Raw genomic sequence first — 13,993 nt, 5'->3', positions numbered from 1 at the left:
GGTTGATTGATCGTACTCAAAGCTGTGATTTCTTTTGGATATACTCCCAAAACAGACTCATCAGCACTGACCAGATTCCTATTTCTGTGGTATACTTTGCAGCTACTGGCTGTGTAGTCATGCTAACATAAAACCATCTGTATTTCCTGAATCAATGTAAACTCCTTAATTTTTATTATTTCAGGGAGAAGGTGATTCTGAATAAATTTTGAAGCTGCTAGCAATGTTCCATGTTCAATACGCATTGTGTGGTGTTCATTTGTCTTCCTTTTTCTTTAGTATTTTAATGTATTTATCAAAATTTAAATCTGAATTTGGATTAAAATATACGCAAGGTCTTGAACTGAGATAAATTTGATCTTTGCATCCAGCACTATAATGTGCTATTGAACACAGTTAGCAGGTTTCAAAGGCCGGAACTAGGATTATCACCTTTTGTGTCTTATCTTGGCCCCCTAACAATCCCATGTCTGTGCTATATTGTTTTGACAAAATGGGTCAACGGAAATGTCAAGCGGACGCCACTTTCCCAGGAAAATAAAACTTCAACTGTAATATGAACTGGCATCTGAAATTCTGGGTATGTTCAGTGCCTGTGCAAACTATTTTGAGTTTATTAATGAATGTGTATTCATTACACGTTTACATCTACACAGTTACATCCACACAGCTGTAAAATTGTTCAGTGGTAAAATCAAACTCACAAGGAAATACCAGAATTAATACTTTTTTTTTTTTTTTTTTTTCCCCCACATCTTCATTTGTATTACATGATCTTTGGTTACACCTGTTAGTCCATCCTGCTCCTGCAGTGGCTTTACGCCCTTATCACCAGGTGTTTTCCTCCCTGCTGCTAGATGGGGCACACAAAGCACAGAAGAAACATTCGTGTCTAACACAAGTTTGAAGGTATCAGAAGCCTGAACTGGATGTAAAGCATGCCTGGATGGATTGTGTCCATCAGAGACTACAGCTGCCAAGCACTGAGCCTTTACTGACTACAAGCAAATATATTTTTTTTTTGTTTCATTCAGCTTGGTGAAATTTAAATAGCAAAAGACATCTACCTGAACTAAAAGCTACCTAACTTCCAAATTTCCATTTTCTACTTAGTGTACATATAGTGAAGTGAGTCTTCCTTGAATAACTGCATTTTTAATACAGGACAAAGCAACATCTCAATAATGTGGCACTCCAAATCAGCTAAGCCAGTTTGTTGCAGCGAACCACTAAAGGCCACGCTTCAAATAAAAATAAAATAAATAGAAAAATAAATAAATAAAATAATAATTATTAAAAAAAAAAAAAAGTTAACACCCCCCCTTCACCACCCCCACCCCACTCCCCCTAAAAATGGTGTCATTTTAGAGGAAAGTTTTCTACAGCTCTAAGTACACGGAACACTGACTGCCTGTAATGGACATTTAGGCCTACATCCAGAAATCCATGCAAATGAAGAGGTTTTCCAGTAACTTCAGTGGGCATCAGATTTTTATTGGGCAGTATAAATGATATTAAGTTAGGTTTGTCTTTGAGATTTGTGGTGAACATGACTGAAGGGCAGGTGAGGGCCTGGGGAGTACAAACGGCCTGTAAAACAGGACATGTAGAAGTGGAGGATGGCTTTCTTGTGATGATAACCATCCAACCATTCTCAGAAGTTACTGTAGTGTTGTCCTAACTATCAACAATCTCGCAGTATATGGTCTTGCATGATGACTAACACTATGCACAAAGCAGGGCACTTCTACCCAGTCAAGGAAAGTGACTGCCTCACTCTACTCTGCGTTGGCGAGGCCTCACTTTGAGTATTGTGTGCAGTTTGAGGCAACACAGTTTAAGAAGGACACGAAACTATTGGAGAGTGCCCAAAGGAGGGCTATACAGATGGGGAAAGGTCTAGAGGAGAGGATGTGTGAGGAGCAGCTGAGGCCCCTTGGTTTGTTCAGCCCAGAGCTGAGCAGGCTGAACAGAGGCCTCATGGCGGCCTACTGCTCCCTCAGACAAAAATCATAGTTGGAAAGGGCCTACAAGACCACCTATTCCAACAATCCTATCACCAATACTACCCACTAGACTACTAAATCATATCTCACAGCACCTCATCTAGGCACTTCTCAAGCACTGCGAGGGATGGTGACACTGAACGGCAGGCCGTTCCAGTGCCTGACCACTCTCTGAGAGAAAAAGTTTTTCCTGCTATCTAATCTAAATCTCCCCAGGCGCAACTTGTGGTCATTTCCTCAAGTCCTGTCATTAGTTATCTGAGAGAAGAGGCTGACCCCCTCCTCATCAAAACCTCCCTTCAGGACATTGTAGAGAGCAATGAGGCCACCCTACTGTCAGGCAGATCAACACTACCTCCCAACTCGGTGTCATCTGCAAGCTTACTGAGGGTACACTCAATCCCCTCATTTAGGTCACCAATAAAGATATTAAACAAGATAGGCCCCAATAGCGACCTCTGGGGGTCCCCACTTTCCTTCTGATGGAATGGCACGGATCTGTGATGGGAGTGCCAGGCCTAGAGTTAGGAAAACGTTTTTTACTCGGGGGTGGCATTGTCACAGGCCCCCCAGGTACGTAGTCATGGCACCAAGCCTGTTGGAGTTCAAGAAGCATTTGGACTATGCTCTGCCATGTGCTCTAAATTGTTGGGTAGACCCTTTATGAAGCCAAGAGTTGGACACGATCCTTGTGGGTCCCTTCCAACTCAGGATATGATTCTATGATTTTGACAACACTATCAGACATAGGGCCTGATTTTTGTGTGGTCCTGTGTGGAGCCAGGACTTGGGATCATGATCCTTGTCGGTCCGTTCCAACTCGTGATATTCAGTTTCTGTGACTAGGCACATGACTGAAGTGAGATAGCCAAAACTTAAAGACTACCTCAAGCTGTAATTCTAGCACCTGTCCTGCCTCATTTCAAAATTCAAGTTTCCAAATTCACACACGCCCTGCCAGACACAGAAAAGCCTGGCTCAGGACGATGGCCTCGTCAGGAGGTAGGGCTGGCTCACACGAGCTACCTCTGCCTCACAGACACAGCTGTGCAGCACAGCCGCCTCAGCACCAAGGCTTCACTGGCGGCTTCATCAGGGCACGGAGCCCGGGCTCATGAGGCCAATGCGGGCCGTTACGGGGGGCAGGAACGATCGGGCTGAAGAAAAGCCCGAGGAGCCGAGCACGGCGGTGTTATGAGGGGCTGACATGGCGGAGCCCTGAGCGCGGCGGCAGGTGAGGGCAGCCGCAGCCTCGCCGCCTCCACTGAGCATGCTCGGCCCCTCCACATCCGCCGCCGCTCGGCCGCTGAGAGGCGCGGGGGGGAAGGTTCCCCGCCGGTAATAAGGCCCTTGGCAGGTGGCGGAGGCGGCGTGCGGGGCTCGCCGCCGCCATGAACCCCGGCGGCGGGGCGGGGGCGGCGCCGGCTTTCCCCGGCCCCGTGCAGTGTAAGTGGCGCAGCGCGCTGGGCGGGTTATGCGCGCTCCGGGGCCCGCGAGACGGAAGCCGGCTCGAACCGGGGCCCGGCTACGCCCCGAAACCTGAGTAGCGTAAAAAGCGAGGCGGGAGCGGAGGAGCCCGGGAACCTGGCTGGGGGGGAACCCGGGAATCTGGGTGAGCGCCCGGGGGCTGCGGGGCCCGGGCTGGGCCTGGGCGGGAACCCCCAGGGGACCCGGGGCCTGCGGGGAACGTGGCCGCGGGCATGGGCATGGGCCGCAGCGGGCAGCTCCGCCCCTGGGGGCCACGGGCGCTCGGTGTCGGTCTCCTTAGAATCATAGAATCACAGAATCACTGCCCCATCTGCTGCCGTTCCAGTTCCAGGAGGCACCACGGTGCTGGTGGAGCTCACCCCGGACATCCACATCTGTGGCATCTGCAAGCAGCAGTTCAACAACCTCGACGCCTTCGTCGCGCACAAGCAGAGCGGTTGCCAGCTCACAAGCGCGGCGGCCGGGGCCACCAGCACGGTCCAGTTTGTGTCAGAGGAAACGGTGCCCTCGACACAGGCACAAACTACGGCCAGGACCATCACCTCGGAGACCCAAACCATCACAGGTATCGCAGTGCTTCAAAGCACTTGCTCGTGCAAAGCAGCGTTACATTGCTCCCTGCACATGTGTCCCCATCACACTAAGGTGAACAAACTGGTCACACGTTAGTTGTCACATCTGTGCAAAGGAAGGAAGAAAACGAGTGGTGTGCAGCCTCAGTGTTGGTGTGGCAACAGATACGAGTTCACTTACAACAACTCTAATGTTGTATAACCAAGTTGTGCAAACTAATTAAAATTGTCAATACTTAGGAAAAGTAATCAAATTGCTATGCATTTTATTTTTTAAGAGTGCCTTTGATGAGAAACAGACTCGGAATTGCTGTCAGGCTCTAATCCAGGCCCTTTTATGTGAGAACACTGCATTCCCTAACATTGCTCCCACAAGTAATTGGCAGAAAAAATATTACTCAAAATTTCTGTGTATGTGAAGGCTGAAGTAAGGTCCTAATCCTGCAAACATGTAAATAAAACTACAGTTTTGTTCAATGTATGAAGATTTGTCCTTCTATATATTGTTTTGTTTTGCCTTGCTGTGGGATTTTACTAAAATTCAAATTACTCGATTTTAAAGTTGTACAGATAGATTAGGACAACAAATCTGAAAGAGTAGTGAAGCAAAATGAATTCAGGGCTCACTTCCAGGAATTTTTGTATTATAATCCCTCAACTCAGTGTGGGTTTTGGATGAGTCACTCTTGTGCTTCATATTTACTCATCTTTAAAATGAGGGCAATTATATCCTTCTGCCCTTTTGGGGTGTAACATTTAATTGATTTAAAAGCTGCGACTTTGCCTGACAAAGTTTTACCCGTTATGAGTAATAGTTAAAAACAGTATTGTTGAAAGAGGCTGAACTCTTCAATTCTTTTTTAATTTATTTACATTATGCCTTTTTGACAATATTAGCCATGTTATTTTTTTTTCTTTCCTTTGAGCTGTAGCACAGCCAGTGTTGAAAACCAAAGAGAACTTTATTAATGGAAGACCTGGACAGGCTTCAGAAGCAGAATGTTTTAACAATGCAGTCAGATAGGATTCAAACAGGGAGACAAGTGGGCCTGTGTAGGGTCATATGAAGCTCAGCATGGCTCATGTGGTCTTTACAGAGTTTTCATCTGATAGCAGGATAGCAAGGGAGAGAAATGCCTTTCTTTTTCCAACTCCCCCATATTAATAAGAAGCCAGGAAGAAAAATCTTGCTGGAAAAGAAAACAGAGTAGAGGAGTAGTTAATGAGATGGAAAGTAATTAGAAAGGTTTTACTGACTGGACAAGCTAATGTTATCAAACTGAACTATTTTATGTGTTTAGTTTCTGCACCAGAGTTTGTTTTTGAACATGGCTATCAAACGTACCTGCCTAGCGAGAGCAGTGAGCCTCCAACTGCTGCTATCGTCTCTACACCACCAAAAGCACGTTCAAGAAAATCGACTTCCTCACTTACACAGAAGAAACTAAACTGTTGCTATCCAGGTAAGATGTGGGTTATGTTGTCTTCGTTATAACATTGATAGGATTGGTATAGTTACATACAAAGTAGGTGTGTCTGTCTTAAGCACTTAAGATGCATGTAACTTGGAGGGCAGCTAACAAAGGGTGTAATATACTACCACTGACATCAGTAGTAGTTTTGCTATTGATTTTGCACGTCCTTAGTCTTTGGTCCTATACAGTGACATACCCTAGTGATGCTCCAGTGGGTTTGCATATTGACATTGGCCTGTGCATACAGCCATTGCTGTTGAAGGGCAGAGTCTGGTTTCCTTTTTGCCAGCTGCTGTTATTGCATGCAAAAAATATTATATGTGCATTTTGCATTATATGCTTTGTCTCTGATCAGTTAGCTTGTGTATAAAGATGTCCCTGCCCATGGCAGGGGGTTGGAACTAGATGACCTTTAAGGTCCCTTCTACCCAAACCATTCTATGATTCTATGATGATAGTTTGAACCAAAGTATTTGGAAACCTTAGTGAGTAAAAATCATTTGATATGCAGTAAATGTGCGGAGACAGCCATGTAGATGAGTAGCGATCATTAATGGGGACAGAAGTTGCCGGCTCTTTTTTGCTAGCTTGCCTTCACTTGAAAGACACACTTAAAATGTGTGGCATTCATTTGTGTGCTTTAAACCTGTAACACTTTCTGTTTGGGCAGAATTCCTGAACGGTGGGCTGTTAACTAAGTTCCCAGTAGCACTAACTTGAAATCATATGTGGAATTAATTAGTTACCTCTGCATCCCTCGTGTATTTTAAAATGCATCTCAAATCCTAGTCAGAGAGTGCAGAGAATTTGTTTCAAAGCTTATAGAAAGACTTACAGAAAATGGAAATGTAGAGGGGGAATTGCCTCCTTGGGGAAGCATTAGAAAACTAAAGTTCATAGGTAAGCCAGTTTTAAGCAGTTGTAAGGAAATGAGATGGGGAAGTTCTTTTCTGTAAATAGTGAATTTTAAAGAAAATCTTACTGAGAAGAAACCTAATGCCCAGAATCATAGAATGGCTCAGGTTGGAAGGGACCTTAAAGATCATCTAGTTCCAACCCCCCTGCCAGAGGTAGGGACGCCACCCACTATATCAGGTTGCCCAGGGACTCATCTAGTATCATAGTATATTGTTGTTATTGTTGTTTTGGTAGATTTTCCATTAATTTAATGGTGTTCTTTTCTTAATTTTACTACTGTCAGGTTGCCAGTTCAAGACTTCCTATGGTATGAAGGATATGGAACGTCATCTGCGAACCCACACAGGTTTACATAGTTGCTATATTTTATTTTTGGTTGGTTTCCTTTCTGGCTTCCTGTTAAAGAGTTTTCCTACAGAATAACATCTACAGATAAATCAGATAAGTTATACACATGTGTGTATATACTGGAGTTTTAGTTCTTAGTGCCTAGGGAATTGCCTTGTTTGGTAAGCTACAGCCCAACTGGGCCATACCACTCACAGCTATGAAACATGAGCACTTTACATAGGTTAAGGCACTGTCAAACTTTGTAGATGCAGACCGTGTGTTTATCAGGGTGCAGTGTGGTGGTGCTCAAACTTAAGTTGCCTTTGATATCTAACAGTTATTTCAACAGTTCACCTGCTATCCCCCAAAACACTAATTCAGAGTTCTAAGGGGAGACAATTCCAAAAGGTCTTCTCAACTTTCTGCACTTGCATTTGTAGCCTTCTGGAGCCTTAGCTGACTGGCTGTCAGCTGAAATTCTACATCCAGTTTCTGAAAACTAGCCACACTGGTATTTGAAAGTGTTCAGTGGTTTTTGTTTGTTTGTTTGTTATTTAGTAATATCTTTATGGTGCAAAAATTCTTCATGTATTGATGGTCTGCTGTTTGTGTTTTGTTTTGTTTTTCAGGAGACAAGCCCCATAAATGTGATGTTTGTAACAAATGTTTTAGTCGCAAAGATAAGCTGAAGATGCACATGCGGTCCCATACTGGTGTGAAGCCTTACAAATGTAAACACTGTGACTATGCAGCTGCTGACAGCAGCAGTCTCAACAAGCACCAGCGCATTCACTCCAATGAGCGTCCTTTTAAATGCCAGATCTGTCCTTATGCAAGCCGCAACTCTAGTCAGCTAACCGTACACCTCAGATCCCACACAGGTGAGCTTATACCAAAATTCAGATCTGTAAAAGTTTGGAAGCCATTTGGAGGATTTTAAAAAGGTATACAGGGTGTTAAGATGCCAGGAAGTGCCTACTTGAATTCTCAGAAGCGTTTAGGCATCTGGCTTCTCTCAGTCTCTTGGGTATGTAATCTAGTAGGGCAAGACAGCTCTTCTGAAAACACCTAGAAGCAATTGGAAGACAGATCTGACTCTTGGTAGTTGTTCTTTTAAATTGACTTTGGAACTGCCTGTTAAGATGTTCTTAAACCAATAGAACCTAATGAATCAATAAATAATTAGATCCTTGAGAGTGTGTAGGGTCCTATCTGTGTTTCTCAAGTCTGGTCCACTATTTAAGAAACAATGAGGTTATTTTTGAACTTTGAAATTACAGTTAAACTAGTTGTGTCATCAGAAACTTAAGATGCGTAATTTAATTTAAATCTCATTAGTAAACTTGCAAGTAATTAGCAACTTAAAGAATGGTCAAAAAAGGTACAACTTGTGTTGCCTTCCACGTTCAGGCTGATGGACATTAACAGGGGAGTATGATCAGTTGGAACTATATTTTTCCCATGTCATGTTTGTTCTGTGGATAAAACATTTTAGCCCCCAGGCTTATAAACATTGTATTGTTTTATACTTACACTGTTTGTTTGGTTTCCTTTTAATTAGACTTCTGACTTAGAGGTTGTTCCTATAAGAGTTTTGCTGTAAAGATACTACTCTACAGTTGTCTTTGTACAATTTTCTCTATAGGTTGTTTTTTCGCCTACTCCAGGTATAGGTTTGTGTGTTGTCTTTTATATATTTGATTAGTTCTGTGATTTTTAGCTGCAAGGTGGTTATGGTTCATTGATTAATAGATTAGCTTTGAACCTAGCCTGCATCATCTGATTTGGAATTCAAGTACTAAACAACATTAGTTCAGATGTGTGCAAGATGGGATTTATTTCAAACAGATAAAAGAAATAAATCCCTTATGCATTGTGAAGGTGGGAGGGTTAAACCAATCTGTCTCTAGCAGAAGAGAATCTTCTATACTTCACAAGTCTGCTGTGATGGAACGGGCAGGATTATCAGGCAGTTGTTTTACAAGTTTCCCTCTTTCTGTTGCTATACAAGAAGACGTGGTGGTCAGTCAAAATAGTACAGGGTGTTATGAGAAGGTAGCTGTTAGTAAACACAGCAGTTACAGAATATGGTGTTGAGTTTTCCGCATGTAACGTAAGAGTGTGCGTATCTTTGCATTTATGAACATGGACAGGTATGCTCTGAATTTGACTGTGGGAGAACCTCTGGATGATGACACTCACGCATTCCCAGTAGAGTTAGATTTTTGTTCCATTAAATACTGCAATAGTTGGAAAGGGGTTTTAGGCTGCCTTCTTTCTTTTTAGAAAATCGTTCTGTTACGTCTTAAGCAAACAAAGTTATGCTGAAATTCAAGCAAGGCTTTAGTTTGCTCGTCCCTTCCATTTTTCTGAAATTAAATCCTCTTTTTGTTTTTTAAAAAAAAAAGCTTTTTTGATTAACCGACAGGAGGCACAAGACTCTAGACAGTAATCATTTCATCCTTTTTAGGTTAAAAAGCTGTTATGCACACAGCCAATTTTAGGAGAAAAGTAAGACTGGTTTCTAGAATACATTCCTTACTACAATAAAATTAGTCATTCTGTAGGAGGTGAATGTAATTTACATTGCTCAGAGTCACATCATCTACATGACGTTACTTGAACTAGTCATCTGAAGAGCTGTTTCCTATTAATTTGAGTAGAAATACTATTAAAATTGTTAATTTTAATTCCAGGATCAGACACTCTTTTTATTTGTTTGATTCTGTCAGCGTTAATAATAAATGAATAGAAATGTAAAGAAACAAGTAATAAACCACTCTTAAAGTAAACAGAATGTTCATTGCTCTATTCAATAAAATTACTAATTCTTTTTCTTATTGTGCTATGCAGTATGTGAAAATTAAGCCATTGAAATACATACAATGCCTTCATCAGTGAAGTAGATAAAAATTTCATGGCAGAGTATGCAGCTGCGACTGTAAAATAAACCAGATGAGCAAACAGTGCATCTTCATTAATAAAAATGTGTTTAATATAGATAATACACTATGTATCTCAATTATTAAACAGAGACATGGATTAGCACAGTAGGCCACAACTTGATATGAAAAATATGCAGCTAAACCTATGACATATGTAGCTGGATAAGCAAATTATGCAAAACTATACAGCTATTGTCATAGCTGTAAGAATTGTATGAAATATTAACTTATAAAATAGCTATTTGTGGTTTTCTTAAAGGAGAAAAAGCTTGTTAAACAAATACACTCTTTCTCCTTCCTCCACCAAGCATGTCTTAGCACTCAGGAGCACAATTCTTCTCTTTCAAAATAAGTCTTTTAAACTTTATGCTCAAGTAGTTTAGAAAACTATGTATTTTTACCTTAAAGAAAAAGGTAAAGAACGTTTTTCAATAGGATTGGCCTGTTTGCTCTAGATCTTTTTCGATGACTTCAGAAAAGAGTCCTTTTTTTATGCTGTAATTGACTGTATAGATTGATGGATGTACAGCTTATTTTCACCATACGTATGACACAAGCCCGCAAATAAAGAAAATGCAAAACAGTGGCTTAAATTTAGGGTGTTCAAATGGTTATTTGTGTAGGTGGCTTGACATAAACAGATTACTAACGATCTTACAGATGAGTACGTTAATTTTTCATGCTTTAGCAGTTAAGAATTTGACCTAACTTTCAGTTAAATAGGTTTTGGGTCAGGATTGCTCTCATAAAAATTATGCATTTATGAATATTTTATGTATCTGTTTGCATGAATGTGAACTGATACCGCATGAATACAAACAGATACTAGATTTTCTTGAATCTGTAGTATATTAATAGGTATGATGCAAGTATCTCAGTTGCTGTAATGCTGGAAAAACAAAAGCTGCATGTTATTTCTCTGTATAAACACATCTCCCTGGAGTCACTGTGGTGGTTTTACTCATGCATACTTGCATGCATGTTTCATTACTCAGCCATTTCTATCTTGCAGTTACATTTACATATCTCTGACTCTTCTGTTTCTATACAACTTCAGTACCACCGTGGTTTGGCAGCCACCTGACACTCATCAAGATACGGGCTTCTGTCCGTACAACTCCCCATGTTCTGCACAAAAGTTTTCACTACTCTCTCTATGCCAGCAATAGCATTTGTGCTGCGCCACGTGAGCCAGGGGAAGGAATTAACCAGGCCAGAAAGTAAACCAGGCCAGCTTTTCTTGTCAGCTAATTTAACTCACCATGTGAATAAATGTCAGTACAAGAAAGGCAATAAGGACTGTATGGTTGAGCAGTGAGGTTGTTGCCCATTACTTGCCTGTTTCTGCAGTAGCCTGAAACTTACCTAGGCTTAAAGTTAACTTAGGAATCTCACTTGTACTGTAGACCTGAGACATGTATGTGTTTCTGTTGATTTCTTAGACTTTAAAAATATAGCAGCTGTTAGTGTTTATTTTAACGAATTTTAAATGCTGGTTGAGGCATACTGTTGCTAAAGGGGGACAAATGAGAAAGAAACTCCAGTTGCTTTTTGTGAGCATACTGTACAGTTTTACAAAGTGAACTAGAAATTAAGAACATCTAAATATGGAAAGAAAAAAACTATAGGTGTGGGCAGGCATTCTCTTTGAAAGTCAGCACACAGATACATTAGAACAGGTGATAAATACTGTGCCTCTGCATATTCTAAATACCTGTAAACTCCCAACATATTTTCAACAAGTTGGCTGTGCATGTTTCACTATGGGCTTTTGTCTCCCCAGAAATAAAATGGATCTTGGTGTCTCATCTCTAATTGAAATGTGCTTTTTGTTGACAGGAGATGCTCCTTTCCAGTGTCAGATGTGTCCTGCTAAATTTAAAATCAACTCAGACTTGAAGAGGCACATGCGTGTGCATTCTGGTGAGAAACCTTACAAATGTGAGTTCTGTGAGGTCCGGTGCGCCATGAAAGGAAACTTAAAATCACACATTCGTATCAAACACAGCATGGAAAATACGCTGAAGTGTCCAGAGTGTGAGTTTCAGTGTGGAAACAAAACAAGCCTTCGACACCACATAAGAACTCATCAGCCTGAGCAGCCAGTGAAGTGCTCGGAGTGCAACTACTCTTGTTCCAACAAGGCAGCTCTGAAAGTGCATGAGCGAATTCACTGCAAAGATCGTCCTTTCAAATGTGAATTCTGCAGCTTTGATACCAAGCAGCGGAGCAACCTGACTACTCATGTGAGGAAAGCTCATGGAGACAAAGTCAAGACCAAGAAGCAAACTGTGGAGAAGAAGGAAGGAGATAGGCCAAAGCAAGGTGGCTCTAGGCAAGTTGCCAAATTAGATGCTAAGAAGGCATTTAAGTGTGATTTGTGTGATGCTTCCTTTGTCCGAGAAGACTCTCTTAGGAGTCATAAGAAGCAGCACAGTATGTACAGTGGATCTAAAAATAATGAGCTGGCTGTTCTACAGCTCCAGATGGATCCCAGTCGACAGACCAGTGCCCCGATTACTGTCAGTCACCTCCAGGTCCCAATTCAGGCTGCTCAGGTTTCTCCATACAACGAGGGAAGGGTCAAGATCATTGTGGGTCACCAGGTCCCTCAGAATAACAGCATAGTTCAGGCTGCATCGGTGAATGTTGTGCCCCCCACGCTAATCAGCCAGAATCAGGAAGATCTCTCAGCCAACAGCCGCTTGCAGCTGCTGGGCCAAGTCAGTTTGCTGGCACCACCTCCACCTCCAATATCACAAAGCGAAGCAGTGCCTGTGGCACAACCAGCAGTTCTTCTAACAACCCATGACCAAACTGACGGAACTGCTTTACATCAAACTCTGATTCCTGCTGCACCTGTCAGCAGTCATGAGGCTTCAGCAAACCAAGCTTTCATCACCAGCTCTGGAATCAGCTGCTCTGACTTAGAAGGCCTTAATGCTTTGATACAAGAAGGAGCAACAGAAGTGACTGTGGTTAGTGATGGAGGTCAGAGTATCACAGTGTCCACTTCAGCTCCCCCTCCTCCTATCTTCTCCTCATCTTCTCACACAGAAGCCCCTAAGCAGACCTACTCCATCATTCAAAGTGGAGCACACACAGCTTTGCTTTGTCCAGCAGACTCAATACCAGATTAGTCACAAAGTAACTAACAAATTTCAGCCTTGGAGGCACTGGTGATTTTGGCAGAAGTGCATAGAACATAGGTGAATACAGAATTTGTCCCACAAAGCCAAATACCTTCCACATATGCATTCTGCTTGTCTGTACGTGGAAACATACACCTTGTATGTGGCAAAGAGGTTGTGTATATTTATGCTTCTTTTGAAATCAGAGGCTATGTTCTTCATAAAATCTGAGCATCAAAGCAACTATTGAAAGCTTTGCCAAGCAGTATGCTTCCTGGACTAGGATTCTTGCGTTGTGCTGGCAAAAATAAGAAAACCTCACCTTATGATGAACTATCCTCACAGCAGACTTTCATGTATACACAAAAGACAATAGTCCAAGCCATTCCAAGCTATATTTTTAAGTGAGGTCTGTTTTGATTACATGCTATGTATGGATTAACTGAACCTGGCTGGTTGTAGACGTTTCTTATAGATCAATAATGGAGCCCTTCTGAAGGTCACGGGACCTGTTGCTTAATATTAGTAGAAGTGGGTAGCATGTGACACTTGATCTGGTAATGCTGATGCAGAAGACCAAGTGATGGTTTTTAGAAGACAAAATAATTTGTCCATCAGTAATAACTAAGTTTGTTAGCAAGAACACTATTAAAAACTATGTATATGGCACAGTGATCTGTGTCAGAGGCACCTGTGTTTTAAAAATCAAAACAACCACAAATATATTTTTTACAAACACTACTTAAATTTTGTTTTTATTTTGATGTTGCTTGGGTGGAAAAAGTCCATTCCATTTTAGTGCTTTTCTTTTCATGTTAAAGGGGAAAAAGAAAAGATTGAATTGATTCAATTAAAAATAATAATTAAAAAAAAAGATTCTAATCTGAGGTTTGCAACACCAGCGTTAACTCAGATTGGATCATGAGATAGACACACACATCATTTACTGCTAAATTAATGAATGAATGCTGGGCTGTATTTTTAGACAGTATTATAGTCCTATCTGATGAGTATTCCTGTAATGGTAGCTATTAATAACATCACTACTCTACTATCTAGTTGAAAAACAGAATGTGTAGCTTGAGAAAATAGACAGCTCTATGGGTCCCTGGATCTGTAAAAATGAGT

At 41.6% G+C, this 13,993-nt stretch overlaps 1 protein-coding gene across 1 annotated transcript; it reads left to right on the top strand.

Annotated features, from left to right (window-relative positions):
• Positions 1-3,250: 3,250 nt before the first annotated feature.
• On the top strand, positions 3,251-13,606 carry ZFP64 (ZFP64 zinc finger protein). Its single transcript, XM_068700203.1, has 6 exons — positions 3,251-3,452; positions 3,820-4,059; positions 5,368-5,529; positions 6,743-6,805; positions 7,419-7,670; positions 11,574-13,606. The coding sequence occupies exons 1-6, from the start codon at positions 3,398-3,400 to the stop codon at positions 12,872-12,874; spliced, it is 2,073 nt and encodes a 690-aa protein (XP_068556304.1). The 5' UTR covers positions 3,251-3,397; the 3' UTR covers positions 12,875-13,606.
• Positions 13,607-13,993: the final 387 nt, after the last annotated feature.

This window comes from Anas acuta, chromosome 16 (genome assembly GCF_963932015.1).
Source record: "Anas acuta chromosome 16, bAnaAcu1.1, whole genome shotgun sequence".
Taxonomy (NCBI): Eukaryota; Metazoa; Chordata; class Aves; order Anseriformes; family Anatidae; genus Anas; species Anas acuta.
The sequence above is the reverse complement of the archived record's forward strand: the minus strand, read 5'-3'. Positions and strand labels throughout refer to the sequence as shown.